At 47.1% G+C, this 22,428-nt stretch overlaps 1 protein-coding gene across 1 annotated transcript; it reads right to left on the bottom strand.

Moving 5' to 3' along the window:
- Positions 1-282: 282 nt before the first annotated feature.
- On the bottom strand, positions 283-22,361 carry LOC115182135 (nuclear factor 1 A-type-like). Its single transcript, XM_029743805.1, has 4 exons — positions 22,236-22,361; positions 17,535-17,662; positions 11,324-11,374; positions 283-587 (listed from the first exon to the last, which is right to left on the bottom strand). The coding sequence occupies exons 1-4, from the start codon at positions 22,283-22,285 to the stop codon at positions 379-381; spliced, it is 438 nt and encodes a 145-aa protein (XP_029599665.1). The 5' UTR covers positions 22,286-22,361; the 3' UTR covers positions 283-378.
- Positions 22,362-22,428: the final 67 nt, after the last annotated feature.

Raw genomic sequence — 22,428 nt, 5'->3', positions numbered from 1 at the left:
ACCACGTAATGTTATACCACAATTTAATCTGACTCTTATACCACATAATGACAATTTAATCTGACAGTTATACCACATAATGACATAATTTAATCTGACAGTTATACCACTTAATGACACGATTTCGGCAGGAAGGCAGGGAGGACATGGTTGGGGTGGAGAGGGTGAGGCAGGGAGGACAAGGTCGGGGTGGGAAAGGACTGGTGAGTATAAGGGAGTTGGGACCTCACCTCTAGGTCCTGATGATGATGAGTGAAAGGGGGCCGGGGGGGGGGGGGCTGGGGTGTACAGGGAGGACTTTACCTCTAGGTCCTGGAATAACAGGCTGATGATGATGTGTGAATGGGGGGACTGGGGAGTACAGGGAGGACTTTACCTCTAGGTCCTGGAATAACAGGCTGATGATGATGTGTGAATGGGGGGACTGGGGAGTACAGGGAGGACTTTACCTCTAGGTCCTGGAATAACAGGCTGATGATGATGTGTGAATGCCGTTCGAGGGGAGTAGGAAGTGGTCTGCAAAGGCACGACAGGGCTGCTGAAACCACACTTCTCTGACTTCTTTAATGTGGTGGACGGTGGCATCCCTGGTAAGAATGATTGATAAGTGCAATTTAATAAGGCAATGTCATGGAGGCTCTCTGGGCTCACAGGTGAGAGATGGCAGAGAGGGGGACGTGGGGAGTGAGTGCAAGAGGGGCTGGAGGGCAGGCTAAGGGGAGGACAGGGGAAGTGGTCAGGGCCCAACAGAGTGTGGCATAAACTACTGTACTGCTCGAGGCGGACATGCGATTTTGAATTATATACTGCTCAAAAAAATAAAGGGAACACTAAAATAACACATCCTAGATCTGAATGAATGAAATCATTTTATTAAATACTTTTTTCTTTACATAATTGAATGTGCTGACAACAAAATCACACAAAAATAATCAATGGAAATCCAATTTATCAACCTATGGAGGTCTGAATTTGGAGTCACACTCAAAATTAAAGTGGAAAACCACACTACAGGCTCATTCAACTTTGATGTATTGTCCTTAAAACAAGTCAAAATGAGGCTCAGTAGTGTGTGTGGCCTCCACGTGCCTGTATGACCTCCCTACAACGCCTGGGCATGCTCCTGATGAGGTGGCGGATGGTCTCCTGAGGGATCTCCTCCCAGACCTGGACTAAAGCATCTGCCAACTCCTGGACAGTCTGTGGTGCAACGTGGCGTTGGTGGATGGAGCGAGACATGATGTCCCAGATGTGCTCAATTGGATTCAGGTCTGGGGAACGGGCGGGCCAGTCCATAGCATCAATGCCTTCCTCTTGCAGGAACTGCTGACACACTCCAGCCACATGAGGTCTAGCATTGTCTTGCATTAGGAGGAACCCAGGGCCAACCGCACAAGCATATGGTCTCACAAGGGGTCTGAGGATCTCATCTCGGTACCTAATGGCAGTCAGGCTACCTCTGGCGAGCACATGGAGGGCTGTGCGGCCCCCCAAAGAAATGCCACCTCACACCATGACTGACCCACCGCCAAACCGGTCATGCTGGAGGATGTTGCAGGCAGCAGAACATTCTCCACGGCGTCTCCAGACTCTGTCACGACTGTCACATGTGCTTCATCTGTGAAGAGCACAGGGCGCCAGTGGCGAATTTGCCAATCTTGGTGTTCTCTGGCAAATGCCAAACGTCCTGCACGGTGTTGGGCTGTAAGCACAACCCCCACCTGTGGACGTCGGGCCCTCATACCACCCTCATGGAGTCTGTTTCTGACCATTTGAGCAGACACATGCACATTTGTGGCCTGCTGGAGGTCATTTTGCAGGGCTCTGGCACTGCTCCTCCTGCTCCTCCTTGCACAAAGGCGGAGGTAGCGGTCCTGCTGCTGGGTTGTTGCCCTCCTACGGCCTCCTCCACGTCTCCTGATGTACTGGCCTGTCTCCTGGTAGCGCCTCCATGCTCTGGACACTACGCTGACAGACACAGCAAACCTTTTTGCCACAGCTCGCATTGATGTGCCATCCTGGATGAGCTGCACTACCTGAGCCACTTGTGTGGGTTGTAGACTCCGTCTCATGCTACCACTAGAGTGAAAGCACCGCCAGCATTCAAAAGTGACCAAAACATCAGCCAGGAAGCATAGGAACTGAGAAGTGGTCTGTGGTCCCCACCTGCAGAACCACTCCTTTATTGGGGGTGTCTTGCTAATTGCCTATAATTTCCATCTGTTGTCTATTCCATTTGCACAACAGCATGTGAAATGTATTGTCAATCAGTGTTGCTTCCTAAGTGGACAGTTTGATTTCACAGAAGTGTGATTGACTTGGAGTTACATTGTGTTGTTTAAGTGTTCCCTTTATTTTTTTGAGCAGTGTATTAAGATATTACCCAGAAAAATGAATTGTGATGAAAATAATGAATAATTGAAAATTCAATTGTGGAAACTCTGCATACCCGGCACGTCAGTCGAGATAAAACGAATGCAGCTAAAAAACACAATGACTTTAGCTGCTAAAATATTTGTCTTAGAAGAAAGCTTTCCTAATAATGTCTCTCCTCTGCTTCTTTCCTTCTTCTTTTTGAAGACTAACCCGCACATTGACTCGGTACTGGTACCCCCTGTATAAAGCCTCGTTATTGTTATTTTATTGTTGTAAATATTTTTCTTAACTCTTATTTTTCTTAAAACGGCATTGTTGGTTAGGGGCTCGAAAGTAATCATTTCACTGTAAGGTTGTATTCGGCATATGTGACAAATATTCCGACATCCCGAAAAGAGCGTGCACAAAGGAGAGGTGGATGTTCACATTTTGTAGCTCGTCTTGGAAGCAGCAGGACTGAGGTGTCCAGGTCCCTGTTTCTGTGTTAAGGAACTGAGGTGTCCAGGTCCCTGTTTCTGTGTTAAGGAACTGAGGTGTCCAGGTCCCTGTTTCTGTGTTAAGGGACTGAGGTGTCCAGGTCCCTGTTTCTGTGTTAAGGAACTGAGGTGTCCAGGTCCCTGTTTCTGTGTTAAGGGACTGAGGTGTCCAGGTCCCTGTTTCTGTGTTAAGGGACTGAGGTGTCCAGGTCCCTGTTTCTGTGTTAAGGGACTGAGGTGTCCAGGTCCCTGTTTCTGTGTTAAGGAACTGAGGTGTCCAGGTCCCTGATTCTGTGTTAAGGGACTGAGGTGTCCAGGTCCCTGATTCTGTGTTAAGGGACTGAGGTGTCCAGGTCCCTGTTTCTGTGTTAAGGGACTGAGGTGTCCAGGTCCCTGTTTCTGTGTTAAGGAACTGAGGTGTCCAGGTCCCTGTTTCTGTGTTAAGGAACTGAGGTGTCCAGGTCCCTGTTTCTGTGTTAAGGGACTGAGGTGTCCAGGTCCCTGTTTCTGTGTTAAGGGACTGAGGTGTGTGTGATAAGTGTGTGTGGTAGTTTAGTCCTAAATGATGAAGAAACCTTGGTTTCTCCAGCCCTCTCAGACTCCTTCCCCCTTTCAGGCGAGTGAGAGAGGGAGATAAAGAGAGAGACAGACAAAGAAAGAGACAGGGACATGCCTCCCTTGGGTAAAGAGGGGTTTCTGAAGAAGACTGCTCGATCAAACTGAGTTTGTAGAAGTTGCCCCTAAGCACAGGATCAAATTACACAATTTTAGCCTTAACCATTAGGTAAATAAATCTGATCTTGGACCAGTTAGGGGCAACTTCTTTGAAGTGGGGGCAGGTTGGAGGATGGGTTGGGTGCTTTCAATACAAACAGATGAGGCCATACAGACACCATGGAAAGGACACCAGCTAGCAAGACACAGAAGGTTACACAGACAGACACACACAGGTCGATAAACCCACATCCAACACAGTTTCACTCAATAACAGCTCTACAACAGCTCACAAGCACACAACCCTCGCCACCCCAGAAACACTCATTCACCTGATGAATACCAATAAGGGTTGAAATGGCTTCTTCTAGACATATTGCTTAATGTATACTTTGATCTCCAGGACCTGCTCCAAAGCCATTGGATGTCCATATATGTATATATTTTCTTAGACCAAAGCTAGTAGCCCCAACATGACATAAACAATAACAACAGCAACCACAAATCCCAGAGAGAGCACGATCAAACAGGAAAAAAACATCAGAGTCACCGTTTTAAATCCGAAGACTCGTTTGGTGCACGAACCAATCTCACCAATCCCATGTTCCCACAGGCAGCTGATAAAAGGCCCAGACCAAACGCGGGGTGGCTTCAGAAGGAGAAACCTCAGCCCACTCCTTCATTCGTTATTTCACCTGCCTTTTTAAGTAGCGTTATTAGCTTCAGAGGCCCGCCGGGCTGGTCCCTCTGATAGGATAGAGTGGACAGAGCAACATGGGAGGCTGGAGGGGCAGGAGGGGCAGGAGGCTTAGACCTGGGCTGGAGTCACAGGCTGAACTGTGGGATAGTGGTCAGGTTCATCTTCAAAGGGCTTCTTCTTCTGTATCGTAAGAGCTTGTGTATCCTTGTTCACAATGCTATTCCAGACGAGTCTTCTCTGTGTGCTAGAGGGCTCTAGGAGCATGTGATTCAGGAAGTAATGTAGTGTGTGTCATGGCGTTACAGTGACATAGAGAAGAGAAAAGAAAGGTAGAGAGAGAATGAGAGAGAAGAGAGTGGTGATAGGGGAGAGACTGGGAGCCATAAGCTATAGTGTGTGGGAACTTGTGGTGGGTTGACTGTGTATGAGAGAGCGATTGTGTGCGTTCTTTACTATATGTGTGTGTGTGTGTGTATGTGTGTGCATGCGCCTGTGTGTACTTGCTTGTGTGTGTGATTGAGTGTAGGGGCCTAAAGTCAGAGTGAGTAATGAACACTTGAAAAGGTTCTGTCAGGTGGAATCAGATTCAGGCCGTACTCAACACTCTCCCTTCAGAGGCATTATCACACAGAGGGACTGCATCTCTCCATCCCTCTCTCCTTCCTCTTCTGACAAATTGACAGGCCTCACAGCTGGTAAGGCAGTATCAAGCATCTCCCTCCTCCTCTTCCTCCTCCTCCTTCTCCTCTTCCTCTGCTGTCCATTGGTCTCCCCCTCTATTGAGGAGTCTTCTCCGGTGTTCATTAATCAGGCCTGAGCTGTCCCCGCTCTGCCCTTTCTCAGGGGCTTGCACGTGGGCGAGCACGGCAGCCAGACAGACTATAACAAAGTGGGACCAAATGGGGCAGACTCAGCCATGTATACAGACGGCCTTATCAATGCCAGGGACAACGATGTGCAGTGTAATGTACAGTTATGTCTGATACACGTTGCTGCAAGGCCTTCTCTGATAGGTGGAGACTGCTGGTAATGGTCCCGGCCAATGGAATGTGATTATGCTTCAGACCTTTAACCCAATCAAATATATGGATTGAGTAAGTTTTCTTCTCAACATGTTTCTTTGAACTAATAACTTCTTCCTTGAATAGTCAGCTGAGACATACAGCTCAGACCCCCTTCACACTCGCAAGCAGGCACACACACACACACACACACACACACACACACACACACACACACACACACACACGCAAGCAGACACACTTGCAAGCAGACACACACACACACACACACACACACACACACACGCAAGCAGACACACTTGCAAGCAGACACACACACACACACACACACACACACACACACACACACGCAAGCAGACACACTTGCAAGCAGACACACACACACACACACTTGCAAGCAGACACACACACACACACACACACACACAAACACCACACACACTCGCAAGCAGACACACACAGACACAGACACAGACACAGACACACACACACACACACACACACACAAACACACTCGCAAGCAAGCAGACACACACACACACACACACACACACACACACAAACACACACACTCGCAAGCAGACACACACACACACACACACACACACACACACACTCGCAAGCAGACACACACAGACACAGACACAGACACAGACACACACACACACACAAACACACTCGCAAGCAAGCAGACACACACACACACACACACACACACACACACACACACACACACAAACACACACACTCGCAAGCAGACACACACACACACACACACACACACACACTCGCAAGCAGACACACACACACACACACACTATCCTGCTGACACATGGCTATTTAAGCCAGACGATACGGCCATATGAGTTTCTCAGACCTGACGTGGGTTACCTGGGAAATGGCTGGCATGCCGGTCCACGGGTTACACTTTAAATGAAACACGTCTAATTATAACACTGTTTACCGCGGTGAGGGGTCCATACACACATACACACACGGGCGCGCACGCACACACACCAGAAGAGGCATCAGCAGCTGTTGACGTGTCTCACTTGTCCCAATGCCGACAAGTGTTTCCACACACGTACACACAAGCACACACACGCACACAGACACGTCTCGGTAACCACAAACAAACCAAATCCAGCATCAACAACAACAGAGTGCTCCAAGGCAAAAGGAGAACGACAGCGTAATGGAAATAAAAGATATGAATGGAAGTTGGGATGACGGTGCGATCTGAATCCCAGTAATCTGGAGAACGTGAACAGACAGACGTGTGATGTGGACATTCACATGTCAGCTTGCACTGTTCCCACTCAGTGTGCAGATGAACAAGGACACGGGGACCAAGACACATATACACACACTATACACACACACAGACATAGACTCCGGCACACACACACACGTATGCTAATGTACACACAGATACACAAACACCCATACAGTCCACAATGCACACAATTGAGGGGTGAAGGGGGAGACGCTGAATTCCATAATACACAGAGGATGCAACACATTGTTTAAAGTGGAACTGACAGCCTTTTAACTACTTTGCAGATATAAAACAAACAGAAAATCATTATATAAGTCAAAAAATATCAAATTCTCAGTTTATGCTTCAAAACCAAGGTTCTATTTGACAATAAATTCCATGACGTACAGTAAGACATTGTTAGCAGAATAGAGGGATGCAGTTCAATGCATGATTCATATAATTCCAAAAATAAATCACAGCTGGCCTGGTACATTGTTTGGTACATTGTTTGGTACATTGTTTGGTATATTGTTTGGTACATTGTTTGGTACATTGTTTGGTACATTGTTTTGTGCATTGTTTGGTGCATTGTTTGGTGCATTGTTTGGTGCATTGTTTGGTACATTGTTTGGTACATTGTTTGGTACATTGTTTGGTGCATTGTTTGGTATATTGTTTGGTACATTGTTTGCTGCCTCCACCCATTCAGGATGCACTGGTTCAGTTTCAATGACTCAACATTTTGAACAGAAACAGACAAATGTAACTAAGTCTGGGAACGTCAATATAATCAAACTAGAAATGATCACAAGTCAGTCATAACGTAGCTAATGGGGCTGGCGCACACACAAGGCCTGCTGGATGAATAGGACACACAAGGCCTGCTGGATGAATAGGACACACAAGGCCTGCTGGATGAATAGGACACACAAGGCCTGCTGGATGAATAGGACACACAAGGCCTGCTGGATGAATAGGACACACAAGGCCTGCTGGATGAATAGGACACACAAGGCCTGCTGGATGAATAGGACACACAAGGCCTGCTGGCTGAATAGGACACACAAGGCCTGCTGGATGAATAGGACACACAAGGCCTGCTGGATGAATAGGACACACAAGGCCTGGGGGCTGAATAGGACACACAAGGCCTGCTGGATGAATAGGACACACAAGGCCTGCTGGGATGAATAGGACACACAAGGCCTGCTGGATGAATAGGACACACAAGGCCTGCTGGATGAATAGGACACACAAGGCCTGCTGGATGAATAGGACACACAAGGCCTGCTGGATGAATAGGACACACAAGGCCTGCTGGATGAATAGGACACACAAGGCCTGCTGGCTGAATAGGACACACAAGGCCTGCTGGCTGAATAGGACACACAAGGCCTGCTGGATGAATAGGACACACAAGGCCTGCTGGATGAATAGGACACACAAGGCCTGCTGGATGAATAGGACACACAAGGCCTGCTGGATGAATAGGACACACAAGGCCTGCTGGATGAATAGGACACACAAGGCCTGCGGGCCGAATAGGACACACAAGGCCTGCTGGCTGAATAGGACACACAAGGCCTGCTAAGATGAATAGGACACACAAGGCCTGCTGGATGAATAGGACACACAAGGCCTGCTGGATGAATAGGACACACAAGGCCTGCTGGATGAATGTGAAATGGCTAGTTAGTTAGCGGTGGTGCGCGCTAATAGCATTTCAATCAGTGACGTCACTCGCTCTGAGACTTGAAGTAGGGTTTCCCCTTGCGTTGCAAGGGCCGTGGCTTTTGTGGCGCGATGGGTAACGTTGCTTCGTGGGGTGTCAGTTGTTGATGTGTGCAAGGGTCCCTGGTTCGAGCCCAGGTTGGGGCGAAGAGAGGGACGGAACCTACACTGTTACACTAGCTAGGCTACTAAAATGTTGTAGTCTGGCTTCGGTTATTAAAGCTTGACAATGAATAGTCAAAAAACTAAACCTGCAATAAAACCCCATGAATAGGCCCATTTCAGAAACATTTGAGCAGTAGCCTAGGCTAGCTACTCAACTACAATACATTTAGAGTGCCCCATACAGCAATGCTGCATTCAACTGCACCAGTGATACATGCAGTACAAAAAAAGAAAAACATGTTTTAAGTTTAAACGTTACAACAACCTATAGCTATGTTTTTGTTATTTGGAGTTATTAAATACTTTTTGATTAGGGTCGCAACATATCATAGCAGCAAAGGCTGGACAAATATTACTTATCTCTTCCTTTATTTTAATATGTTAAAATGCTATATACAGCATCATATAAGTAGACATTATAAATCGCCATATTTTTTATAATAAACCAATGGCCAGTTTGGGCCGCAGCTACAAGTTTCTTTGTAAAAACAAATAGACTATGTCTGGCCTGGAAATGTTTCAATATGGCCCGTGCACTATTGAGTTTGACACCCCTGGGCTAGCGTATCTATTTATGTAACTAGCTATTTATTTAGCAAGCTAAAAACAGCTTAACGTTGGCTAGCTAGCTAGCTGCTGGGAGGATGTCATGTCATTGGAGGAGTGGATGAGTGATTGACTTTTTCCCTTCATATTGTTTTTCATTGGCTACAGCTAGAGATGCTGCAATGTAATTTGATTAGCTAGCAAGAAATGTGAATCGCTTTACCTGTTTGCATATCTCTTAGCTGCCAATCAAATGTATTTGGCATCGATCAAATGGGCGGGCAGGCAGGCAAGTTCTCATTCGGTTGTCAAAACGTGGGTTGGGACAAGCATGCATTGGCAGGCAAGCTGCAGAAGGGCAAGCAGGCTACTATTCCACATCATTTATCAGGGCAATTTAGACCGCCAGCTAGCTGAGAGGGTTTATCTAATGCTCCCTCGCTAGATTTGAGCTAATCTCGACCCTGGTCAGCATTAGTTGTTGATCCTGTTGTTGTGAATAGGCAACTCAGGGAGAGAGAGCCTACCTTTTCATGGTTGTTTGATCAATAGAACTGTGAAGTTCTCAAATGTAAGAGGACTCCCGTGGTATTTACATATTTGCCCAAATCCATTCAGCCTCAGGTGTTTTATTTTATTTTTATTTTATTTTACCGTTATTTTACCAGGTAAGTTGACTGAGAACACATTCTCATTTACAGCAACGACCTGGGGAATAGTTTCAGGGGAGAGGAGGGGGATGAATGATCCAATTGTAAGCTGGGGATGATTAGACAGCCGTGATGGTATTTTGTGGCTTTTGGCGAATGCGTTCTAATGATCTAAAGGTGCGCCCTACTGCCTGTAAACACACAGTCCAGTTCAAAGTGAATGATGACAGGCCCTACTGCCTGTAAACACACAGTCCAGTTCATAGTGAACGATAGCAGGCCCTACTGCCTGTAAACACACAGTCCAGTTCATAGTGAACGATAGCAGGCCCTACTGCCTGTAAACACACAGTCCAGTTCATAGTGAACGATAGCAGGCCCTACTGCCTGTAAACACACAGTCCAGTTCATAGTGAACGATAGCAGGCCCTACTGCCTGTAAACACACAGTCCAGTTCATAGTGAACGATAGCAGGCCCTACTGCCCGTAAACACACAGTCCAGTTCAATGTGAACGATAGCAGGCCCGTGTGGCAGATGGCTTATTTGCATATAGGCTTACTGATTGGCAATGGCGCACTGGTCTGCGTGGACTCAGGTCCTGGACAAGACAGATGTTTTATTTGCTGCAGTGTCTATTATGTGTCCAAACGCACGGCCGCTTCCCCACTCTATGTTGCTATAGAAGGTTCCCAAATTCCTTAGTATATATGTCATTCCCAAACATTCTATGAATTTATGAAAACGTGAAAATTACCATATCTTGTCAGAAAATGTAAAAAATAAATAAATTGGTGTAATATTCTTCCTGGGGGTGTATATGAACAGATTTGAATAAGATTTCATGTTGCTAAAACGCTGTCAGTTCCACTCCTCTTCACTATAACCATGTCTTTAGCATAGAACACACTCTCTTTTCAGAATAATGTTTACATATCTTGCATAACTCATCTCATATGTATATACTGTATTTTATACCATCTATTGCATCTTGCCTATGCCGCTCTGTCATTGCTCATCCATATATTTATATGTATATATTGTTATTCCATTCCTTTACTTAGATTTGTGTGTATTATGTAGTTGTTGTGGAATTGGTAGATTACATGTTAGATATTGCTGCACTGTCAGAACTAGAAGCGCAAGCATTTCACTACACTCGCAATAACATCTGCTAAACATGTGTATGTGACCAATAACATTTTATTTTATTTTAATGGGTCTTAATAAGACATCTTACCAGTCAAGCTGTTGCTGTTGTTTAACGTACAACTAATTTAAGACACTAAAGAACTCCTTGTGAATTTGACACTTAACAATTGTTTCTAAATTCGGAGAGACACTTAACAGATATAAAATGGGCAGAGTTACAGTAGGTATGATGGTGCACTGTTAAGATTCCAATGGACATGAACCCCACGCTACAGTACATAACGTATAAGGCCTAAGGTGTGCCGCAAGGATCTGTTTCAGTCCCATTCTTTTGTTTATCACACTCACACACAGTGAAGGGAGGGAAAGGTGGAAGGAGGGGGCAGCAGCCTAGACAATACAAAACACCAACCACAAAACTCGATAACCATGTCCTGATTTGGAGGGGAGGGGAGGGGTGAGGGGGTGGAGAGAAGGGGGGGGGCAACAGAAGATAGGAGGTGAAATTGGAAAGAGTAATGCATCTTTACCTTGTCTTGAGATGAACGAACTAGCTAGCGAGCCACGCAGTTTATATCCAGCTTTTGAGAGACAAAAGAAAAAGGGGGAAAGAAACAAGGGAACAAAAGAGAAGAGAGAAAAAGAGGTGAATATAGTGTAGCGTTAGGAGAGAAAATGGAGCATTACCTCATCAATTAAGCATGTTCCATTCCCATAAGGGTGGACCGGGGCCGGGGTCACGTTACACAGGCAATCACAAATACACACACACTCACTCTGTACACAAACATACCCACACAGCCTGTTTACCTCATGGAGATGGTCTCACATCATGTCTTATTCCTAAGCTCTGGGAATATGAAACAGAAACACACACACACACACACACACACACACACACACACACACACACACACACACACACACACACACACACACAGAAACACACACACAAACACAAACACACACACACACTACAGAAACACACACAGACACAGAAACACACACACACACACACACACAACACAGAAACACACACACACACAAACACACACACACCACAGAAACACACACACCACAGAAACACACACACACCACAGAAACACCGCCCGTCCCCGTACATCCCCTTATCCTACAGGTGGGCCTCTTCTCCGAGTCACCCGGCAACTCCACCCTCTCCTCTTTAACGAAAACACACACTCCCCCTCCACACACACACTCACAGGCTCACTCACAGGCTCACTCACACACACACACACACACACACACACACACACACACACACACACACACACACACACACACACACACACACACACACACACACACCACAGAAACACACACTCCCCCTCCACACACACACACTCACAGGCTCACACACACACGGACACACACTCCTGTCGTCTACCTGTAATTGAAGCTCTGTAAAAACACACCCTTTTTATTAGGAGAATAAGGAGCTTCCTACTGTGACATTGTCTGCGAGGAAGGGAGAAAGCTGTGTGTGTGTCTCTTCTCTCCTTGAGTGTTCTCTCTCTGCACTGTAAGGCTATAAGAAAAGGATATATATATATATATATATATATATATATATATATATATATATATATATATATATATATATATACAGTACCAGTCAAAAGTACCGCCATGTCTTTGTGACACGCAGAGTAGGTGAACGGATGATCTCCGCATGTGTAGTTCCCACTGTGAGCTTGGAGGAGGTGGTGTGATGGTGCTTTGACTGTCTGTGATTTATTTAGAATTCAAGGCACACTGAACTAGAATGGCTACCACAGCATTTTACAGCGATACGCCATCCCATCTGTTTTGCGCATAGTGGGACAATAATTTGATTTTCAACATGACAATGACCCAACACACCTCCAGGCTGTGTAAGGGCTATTACACCAAGAAGGAGATTGATGGAGTGCTGCATCAGATGTCCTGGCCTCCACAATCCCCCGACCTCAACCCAATTGAGACGGTTTGGGATGAGTTGGACCGCAGAGTGAAGAAACAAGCAGCCAACAAGTGCTCAACATATGTGGAAAATCCTTCAAGACTGTTGGAAAAGCATTCCAGTTAAAGCTGGTTGAGAGAATGGCAAGAGTGTGAAAAGCTGTCATCAAGGCAAAGGGATGGCTACTTTGAAGAATCTCAAATATAAAATATATTTTGATTTAATTAACACTTTTTTTGGTTACTACATCATTCCATATGTGTTATTTCATAGTTTTTGATGTCTTCACTATTATGTAGAAAATAGTAAAAATAAAGAAAAACACTGGAATGAGTCCAAACTTTTGACAAGTACTGTGTATATATATATATACTGCTCCAAAAAATAAAGGGAACCCTTAAACAACACAATGTAACTCCAGGTCAATCACACTTCTGTGAAATCAAACTGTCCACTTAGGAAGCAACACTGATTGACAATAAATTTCACATGCTGTTGTGCAAATGGAATAGACAACAGATGGAAATTATAGGCAATTAGCAAGACACCCCCAATAAAGGAGTGGTTCTACAGGTGGTGACCACAGACCACTTCTCAGTTCCTATGCTTCCTGGCTGATGTTTTGGTCACTTTTGAATGCTGGCGGTGCTTTCACTTTAGTGGTAGCATGAGACGGAGTCTACAACCCACACAAGTGGCTCAGGTAGTGCAGCTCATCCAGGATGGCACATCAATGCGAGCTGTGGCAAGAAGGTTTGCTGTGTCTGTCAGCGTAGTGTCCAGAGCATGGAGGCGCTACCAGGAGACAGGCCAGTACATCAGGAGATGTGGAGGAGGCCGTAGGAGGGCAACAACCCAGCAGCAGGACCGCTACCTCCGCCTTTGTGCAAGGAGGAGCAGGAGGAGCACTGCCAGAGCCCTGCAAAATGACCTCCAGCAGGCCACAAATGTGCATGTGTCTGCTCAAACGGTCAGAAACAGACTCCATGAGGGTGGTATGAGGGTCCGACGTCCACAGGTGGGGGTTGTGCTTACAGCCCAACACCGTGCAGGCCGTTTGGCATTTGCCAGAGAACACCAAGATTGGCAAATTCGCCACTGGCGCCCTGTGCTCTTCACAGATGAAAGCAGGTTCACACTGAGCACATGTGACAGACGTGACAGAGTCTGGAGACGCCGTGGAGAACGTTCTGCTGCCTGCAACATCCTCCAGCATGACCGGTTTGGCGGTGGGTCAGTCATGGTGTGGGGTGGCATTTCTTTGGGGGGCCGCACAGCCCTCCATGTGCTCGCCAGAGGTAGCCTGACTGCCATTAGGTACCGAGATGAGATCCTCAGACCCCTTGTGAGACCATATGCTGGTGTGGTTGGCCCTGGGTTCCTCCTAATGCAAGACAATGCTAGACCTCATGTGGCTGGAGTGTGTCAGCAGTTCCTGCAAGAGGAAGGCATTGATGCTATGGACTGGCCCGCCCGTTCCCCAGACCTGAATCCAATTGAGCACATCTGGGACATCATGTCTCGCTCCATCCACCAACGCCACGTTGCACCACAGACTGTCCAGGAGTTGGCGGATGCTTTAGTCCAGGTCTGGGAGGAGATCCCTCAGGAGACCATCCGCCACCTCATCAGGAGCATGCCCAGGCGTTGTAGGGAGGTCATACAGGCACCTGGAGGCCACACACACTACTGAGCCTCATTTTGACTTGTTTTAAGGACATTACATCAAAGTTGGATCAGCCTGTAGTGTGGTTTTCCACTTTAATTTTGAGTGTGACTCCAAATCCATACCTCCATGCGTTGATAAATTGGATTTCCATTGATTATTTGTGTGGGATTTTGTTGTCAGCACATTCAACTATGTAAAGAAAAAAGTATTTAATAAGATTATTTCATTCATTCAGATCTAGGATGTATTATTTTAGTGTTCCCTTTATTTTTTTGAGCAGTGTATATACATATACTGTATATACACCGAACGAATATATATATATATATATAGATCTTTTATTTCAGCTCATGAAACATGGGACCAACACTTTACATGTTGCGTTTATATTTTGGTTCAGTGTATATACAGTATATATATATGAAAATATCTATATCTATATATATATATATATATATATATATATATAATGTATTGATATATATATTCATATATATTTTCATATATATATACTGTATATACACTGAACCAAAATATAAACGCAACATGGTGTGGCATATCAAGAAGCTGATTAAACAGCATGAAAATTACACAGGTGCACCTTGTGCTGGGTACAATAAAAGGCCACTTTAAAATGTGCCGTTTTGTCACACAACACAATACCACAGATGTCTCAACATTTTAGGGAGCGTGCAATTGGCATGCTGACTGCAGGAATGCCCACCAGAGCTGTTGCCAGAGAATGTAATGTTCATTTCTCTACCATAAACTGCCTCTGTCATTTTAGAGAATTTGTCAGTATGTCCAACTGGCTTCACAACCACAGAGCACCTGTAGTATGGTGTTGTGTGGGCGAGCGGTTTGCTGATGTCAACGTTGTGAACAGAGTGCCCCCAGCTACGAACAACGAACACAATTGAATGGAAGCTGAAAATGTCCCAGTTCTTCCATGGCCTGCATATTCACCAGACATGATAGCCATTGAGCACGTGTGGGATGCTCTGGATTGATGTGTACAAGAGCGTGTTCCAGTTCCCGACAATATCCAGCGACTTCGCACAGCCATTAAAGAGTGAAACAACATTTCAGAGGTCACAATCAACAGCCTGATCAACTCTATGCGTACGAGATGTGTCGCGCTGCATGAGAAAAATGGTGGTCACACCAGATACTGACTGGTTTTCTGATCCAAACCCCTACCTGTTTTTTTAAGGTATCTGTGACCTATCTATATTCCCAGTCATGTGAAATCCATAGATTAGGGCCTAATGAATTTATTTCAAGTGACTGATTTCCTTACATGACCTGTAACTCAGTAAAATCTTTGAAATCGTTGCATATTGCTTTTCTATTTTAGCTCAGTATAAATAAGAAGGGGAGCAGAGAGTAGAAAAGGTGAGAAGATACAGGGAGACATATAGGGACAGTGTGTGTGTGTGTGTGTGTGTGTGTGTGTGTGTGTGTGTGTGTGTGTGTGTGTGTGTGTGTGTGTGTGAGTGTGAGTGTGAGTGTGAGTGTGTGTGTGTGTGTGTGTGTGTGTGTGTGTGTGTGTGTGTGTGTGTGTGTGTGACAGAGTGAAGCCACTGAAGCGCGGGAGGAGGACCCTGAGTGATTTACAGCCCACCAGCCTAAGGCATTGTGGTATGACACACACACACACACACACACACACACACACACACACACACACACACACACACACACACACACACACACACACACACACACACACGTGACAAACATTGACACACAGAGGGGTACACACACACACACATACACATCCTGTCATACATAAGGACAGGATACAGGGTGTGGAACACACACATACGCCTCTTGGACTATTCCTGCGGGGGCCCTATATCCCCCCCCCCCCACATGGTTTTCAATGTGTTAGCATTAATGCCATTGTTAATCCCATCATTGTTAATCCCATCATTGTTAATCCCATCAAGACAGATGGCCTTTGTAAAAAAGTATATGACGTTGGAAGGTGGTTCTGACCATCCCAGGCATCTGAAAAATGTGACCATGTGAGATAGAAATGCACTGAAAGACAGACAGGGAAGACACAGGACGCACACGATTCTCACCCTCACACTCACAATCCTGCATTTTTACCAGTCACGCACGCAAACAACCCTGCATTCTCACTCTTGACACACACATTCCCACACACACTCTCCTGTCAGTCCACTTCCTCCCCAAACATACTATATGTCTCTAGCAGAGAAGAAAAGCTATGTTCAGTCACAGTGCTAACAGTAGGGAGGGTATCAGAAACAGGGTAAGAGTAGGGAGGGTATCAGGGACAGGGTAAGAGTGGAGAGGGTATCAGGAACAGGGTAAGAGTAGGGAGGGTATCAGGGACAGGGTAAGAGTAGGGAGGGTATCAGGGACAGGGTAAGAGTGGGGAGGGTATGAGGGACAGGGTCAGAGTAGGGAGGGTATCAGGGACAGGGTAAGAGTAGGGAGGGTATCAGAAACAGGGTAAGAGGTAGGGAGGGTATCAGGAACAGGGTAAGAGTAGGGAGGGTATGAGGGACAGGGTCAGAGTAGGGAGGGTATCAGAAACAGGGTAAGAGGTAGGGAGGGTATCAGGAACAGGGTAAGAGTAGGGAGGGTATCAGGAACAGGGTAAGAGTAGGGAGGGTATGAGGGACAGGGTCAGAGTAGGGAGGGTATCAGGGACAGGGTCAGAGTAGGGAGGGTATCAGGAACAGGGTAAGAGTAGGGAGGGTATGAGGGACAGGGTAAGAGTAGGGAGGGTATGAGGGACAGGGTAAGAGTAGGGAGGGTATCAGGGACAGGGTAAGAGTAGGGAGGGTATCAGGGACAGGGTAAGAGTAGGGAGGGTATCAGGGACAGGGTAAGAGTAGGGAGGGTATGAGGGACAGGGTAAGAGTAGGGAGGGTATCAGGGACAGGGTAAGAGTAGGGAGGGTATTAGGGACAGGGTAAGAGTAGGGAGGGTATGAGGGACAGGGTCAGAGTAGGGAGGGTATCAGGGACAGGGTCAGAGTAGGGAGGGTATGAGGGACAGGGTAAGCATGTGTTACAGGAGTGTTGGCACCAGTCGGGTAGGTTGTTTGGCAGTTTACAGCAGTACGTACCTGTTTCCACTTCGTGCCAGCTGCTGGCCTGGCTGCCGCTGCCCGGGGAGCGACCCTGGCCTGGGTAGTAGGACTCTTCTCCTGGACTGTCCACCTCGTCCTCCATACACTTGATCCTCTTGGCCGAGCTGGACGGGGACACACACATGGACAGACGGACGGACGGACGGACGGACGGACACACACACACACACACACACACACACACACACACACACACACACACACACACACACACACACACACACCAGGGTTAATGTCTGATAGTTAAATTGCGTTTTAAGTGCTATACAAAGAACAATCTACAGAAATGTATCTGTCATTTTCTATTTTCATAAATCCTATATTCAGTTTGATTGCAAACTTGGTGTCTAGTCTCCATGTGGTTCCACCTGGAACCAGTTAAACACTGAAGCTGTCCCCCCCAGTCACACACTGAAGCTGTCCCCCCCAGTCAAACACTGAAGCTGTCCCCCCCAGTCAAACACTGAAGCTGTCCCCCCCAGTCAAACACTGAAGCTGTCCCCCCCAGTCAAACACTGAAGCTGTCCCCCCCAGTCACACACTGAAGCTGTCCCCCCCAGTCACACACTGAAGCTGTCCCCCCCAGTCACACACTGAAGCTGTCCCCCCCAGTCAAACACTGAAGCTGTCCCCCCCAGTCAAACACTGAAGCTGTCCCCCCAGTCACACACTGAAGCTGTCCCCCCCAGTCACACACTGAAGCTGTCCCCCCCAGTCACACACTGAAGCTGTCCCCCCCAGTCACACACTGAAGCTGTCCCCCCAGTCAAACACTGAAGCTGTCCCCCCCAGTCAAACACTGAAGCTGTCCCCCCCAGTCAAACACTGAAGCTGACCCCCCCAGTCACACACTGAAGCTGTCCCCCCCAGTCAAACACTGAAGCTGTCCCCCCCAGTCACACACTGAAGCTGACCCCCCCAGTCACACACTGAAGCTGTCCCCCCCAGTCAAACACTGAAGCTGTCCCCCCCAGTCACACACTGAAGCTATCCCCCCCAGTCAAACACTGAAGCTGTCCCCCCCAGTCACACACTGAAGCTGTCCCCCCCAGTCACACACTGAAGCTGTCCCCCCCCAGTCACACACTGAAGCTGTCCCCCCCAGTCAAACACTGAAGCTGTCCCCCCCAGTCACACACTGAAGCTGTCCCCCCCAGTCACACACTGAAGCTGTCCCCCCCAGTCACACACTGAAGCTGTCCCCCCCAGTCAAACACTGAAGCTGTCCCCCCCAGTCACACACTGAAGCTGTCCCCCCCAGTCACACACTGAAGCTGTCCCCCCCAGTCACACACTGAAGCTGTCCCCCCCAGTCACACACTGAAGCTTTCCCCCCCAGTCACACACTGAAGCTGTCCCCCCCAGTCAAACACTGAAGCTGTCCCCCCCAGTCACACACTGAAGCTGTCCCCCCCCAGTTACACACTGAAGCTGTCCCCCCAGTCACACACTGAAGCTGTCCCCCCCCAGTCACACACTGAAACTCTCCCCACAGTCACACACTGAAACTCTCCCCCCAGTCAAACACTGAAACTCTTCCCCCAGTCAAACACTGAAACTCTCCCCCCAGTCAAACACTGAAACTCTCCCCCCAGTCACACACTGAAACTCTCCCCCCAGTCACACACTGAAACTCTCCCCCCAGTCAAACACTGAAACTCTCCCCCCAGTCAAACACTGAAACTCTCCCCCCAGTCAAACACTGAAACTCTCCCCCCAGTCAAACACTAAAACTCTCCCCCCAGTCACACACTGAAACTCTCCCCCCAGTCAAACACTGAAACTCTCCCCCCCAGTCAAACACTGAAACTCCCCCCCAGTCACACACTGAAACTCTCCCCCCAGTCACACACTGAAGCTCTCCCCCCAGTCAAACACTGAAACTCTCCCCCCAGTCAAACACTGAAACTCTCCCCCCAGTCAAACACTGAAACTCTCCCCCCAGTCACACACTGAAACTCTCCCCCCAGTCACACACTGAAACTCTCCCCCCACTCACACACTGCAACTCTCCCCCCAGTCACACACTGAAACTCTCCCCCCAGTCAAACACTGAAACTCTCCCCCCAGTCACACACTGAAACTCTCCCCCAAGTCAAACACTGAAACTCTCCCCCCAGTCAAACACTGAAACTCTCCCCCCAGTCAAAGACGGACTGTGGTTTGGTGCTGGTGTGTGTACAGTATATCTGTCTCTGTTAGTGAGGCTAGGAGTAGGTCCCAAATGGCACCCTATTCCCATTATAGTGCACCACTTTTGACCAGGGCCAATACGGGCTCTGGTTAGAAGTAGTGCACTATATAGGTAACAGTGTTCCACTTGGGATGCACACTTAGACCAGTGAGTTATTTCCCTTGCCGTTGGTTCTGCCATTTATTTGTGAATGTGATGTCTGCTGGTGAGCTTTCCTGGTAATCACGTAATCAGGGCCGAGCGTGTCCACACACTGCCTCCTTGTTCAGACCTGTTTGCTTTGACAGGAAGGAAGGCTGACCGGAGAGAGAGAGGCTGGTGGTGTATGTGAGCTTACACACTGACATGGATATGTGGAGACGTACACACGCACAAATGTGTGTATGGGTACACATGCTCTTGCACACACACACACACACCCACACACACACGTGCATAACACACACACACACACACACACACACACACACACACACACACACACACATACTAGACGGTGTCAGAGGAAGGCCTATAAAATTGTCCGCCTCCAGTCACCCAAATCATAGACTGTTCTCTCTGCTACCGCACGGCAAGCGGTACCGGAGCGCCAAGTCTAGAACCAAAAGGCTCCTTAACAGCTTCTACCCCCAAGCCATAAGACTGCTGAACAATTAATCAAATGGCCACCCGGACTATTTACATTGACCCCTCACCCCTCTGTTTTTACACTGCTGCTACTCACTATTTATTATCTATACATAGTCACTTTACCTCGACTAACCTGTACCCCCCCCGCACATTGACTCGGTACCAGTACCCCCTGTATATAGCCTCGTTATTGTTATGTCATTTTCTTGTGTTACTTTTGATTTAATTACATTTTTTACTTTAGTATATTTAGTAAATATTTTCTTAACTCTCTTTCTTGAACAGCATTGTTGGTTAAGGGCTTGTAAGTAAGCATTTCACGGTAAGGTCTACACCTGTTGTATTCAGCTATGTGACAAATAACATTTGATTTGGTTTGATATGCAAACACATGCGTATTTAACATGCGCAAGTTTAACCATAGCACAGAATATGTGTGTGTACAGAAGTCAGATCTCACCGACCCATTCCGTCGCAGGAGGAAAATCATTTGAATAGATATTTAAAATGTACAATTGTCGCCAGGGAGCAGCTGGATGCGGTGTTTGTAGGCTATACCATGAAGTTTCGTCCCGAGGAGGCTGTGGTTTGGGGAAGGGTCTGCAAACCATCCGACCTCATACCATCCAGTATTCTCAGGGCTTCCTAGAGCATTGTGAACTAGTGCAGTGGTCTGAGCAGCAGGTTAGGCTCCAAGCATCACGACTTCTAGCCCAGTACTGGACAATCGTTTTGTATGAAACTGATGTAGGTGTATTCTACTGGCTTATTGTTTTATTTGCTTCCTATTTATCCAACAGTGTCTGGTCATTTCCTATCAACATCAGGGGGAAATAATCCTGGACTGTCCATATTTTAAATGTGTAACTACATCAAGTCAATCGGGGGATCAAATTATTTGTGTCAAAATGGCATAGGCCGGAATCGAACCCATGCCGAACCCACGCTAACATGGTAGGACTGTATGTGCCCTAACTAACCGCTAGATTGAACCCCATTTTGAGTTAATGTGAATGTTGTAGCCCAGTGGAGACCCATATCTGTCTTGTCTTATTGAGCTATATAAAATGATGGTCGGTGATCTATATGGCTGCATGTCGCCTTTGTAAAAAAGTACATGACGTTTTTGTACATTTGAATGTTTCAGTAATAGGACCTAGGCCTATAGCGTTTGAGCGAGAGACAACATTATTTTAGATGGAGAGAAAGAGAACTGCACATTTTCAGCCAGTCACAAGGATGCATCAGGAAAATTCACAGCGACAAAAGAGTGATCAAGTTAAGATCCGACATCTGTATGCTTGTGCAACACGTTACATTAGAAAGGATTCCGGGCCATATGCCTTCATTATGTGAGTATGGAGCAGGAGATGGTGGGTTGGAGGCCAGTTCAGTGAGTAGTGCCTCACAGCGCTGTGTGTAAAGCTGCTCTTTCAACCTGGTGCGTGGGCTGTCTCCGGAGTAGTAGGCCGAGTCAGAATGTGTTTGAGAGAAACACACACACACACAAATGCTCTCCTAAACACACACATTAGTATGAATGCACAAACGTACATATGCACAAATACACACTGTGGGGTGACTAGGGTTTTACTCTGGGAATAAGTGAGCATGTGTGTGTGTGTGTGTGTGTGTGTGTGTGTGTGTGTATGTGTGTGTGTGCATGCCTAACTGCGTGTGCTTGTGTGTCTAAACGTGTGTGTGTTTGTGTGTGTGTGTATGTGTATATGTGTGTGTATGCAGGTGTACGTGTCTGTCTCTGTGTGTGTGTGTCTCTCTTTCTGTGTGTGTGTGTGTTTATATGGGTGTGTGTGTTTATATGTGTGTGTGTGTGTTTATATGTGTGTGTGTACCTGCTGGAGGAGGTGCTGGGTAAGGGTCGCCTCATTGCCCCAGGGCTCATGCTGTAGTAGGAGGAGCTGTCCAGGTCGGCCAGCGAGAAGTTAGGACCCGTCCCAGCTGCAATGGGGGCTAGAGAGAGAGAGAGAGGAGGGAGAGGGAGAGGAGGGAGAGGGAGAGAGAGGGAAGGAGAGGGGAGAGAGGGAT

This window comes from Salmo trutta, unplaced genomic scaffold, assembly GCF_901001165.1.
Source record: "Salmo trutta unplaced genomic scaffold, fSalTru1.1, whole genome shotgun sequence".
Lineage (NCBI taxonomy): Eukaryota > Metazoa > Chordata > Actinopteri > Salmoniformes > Salmonidae > Salmo > Salmo trutta.
This window is presented reverse-complemented; position numbering and strand designations above follow the sequence as displayed.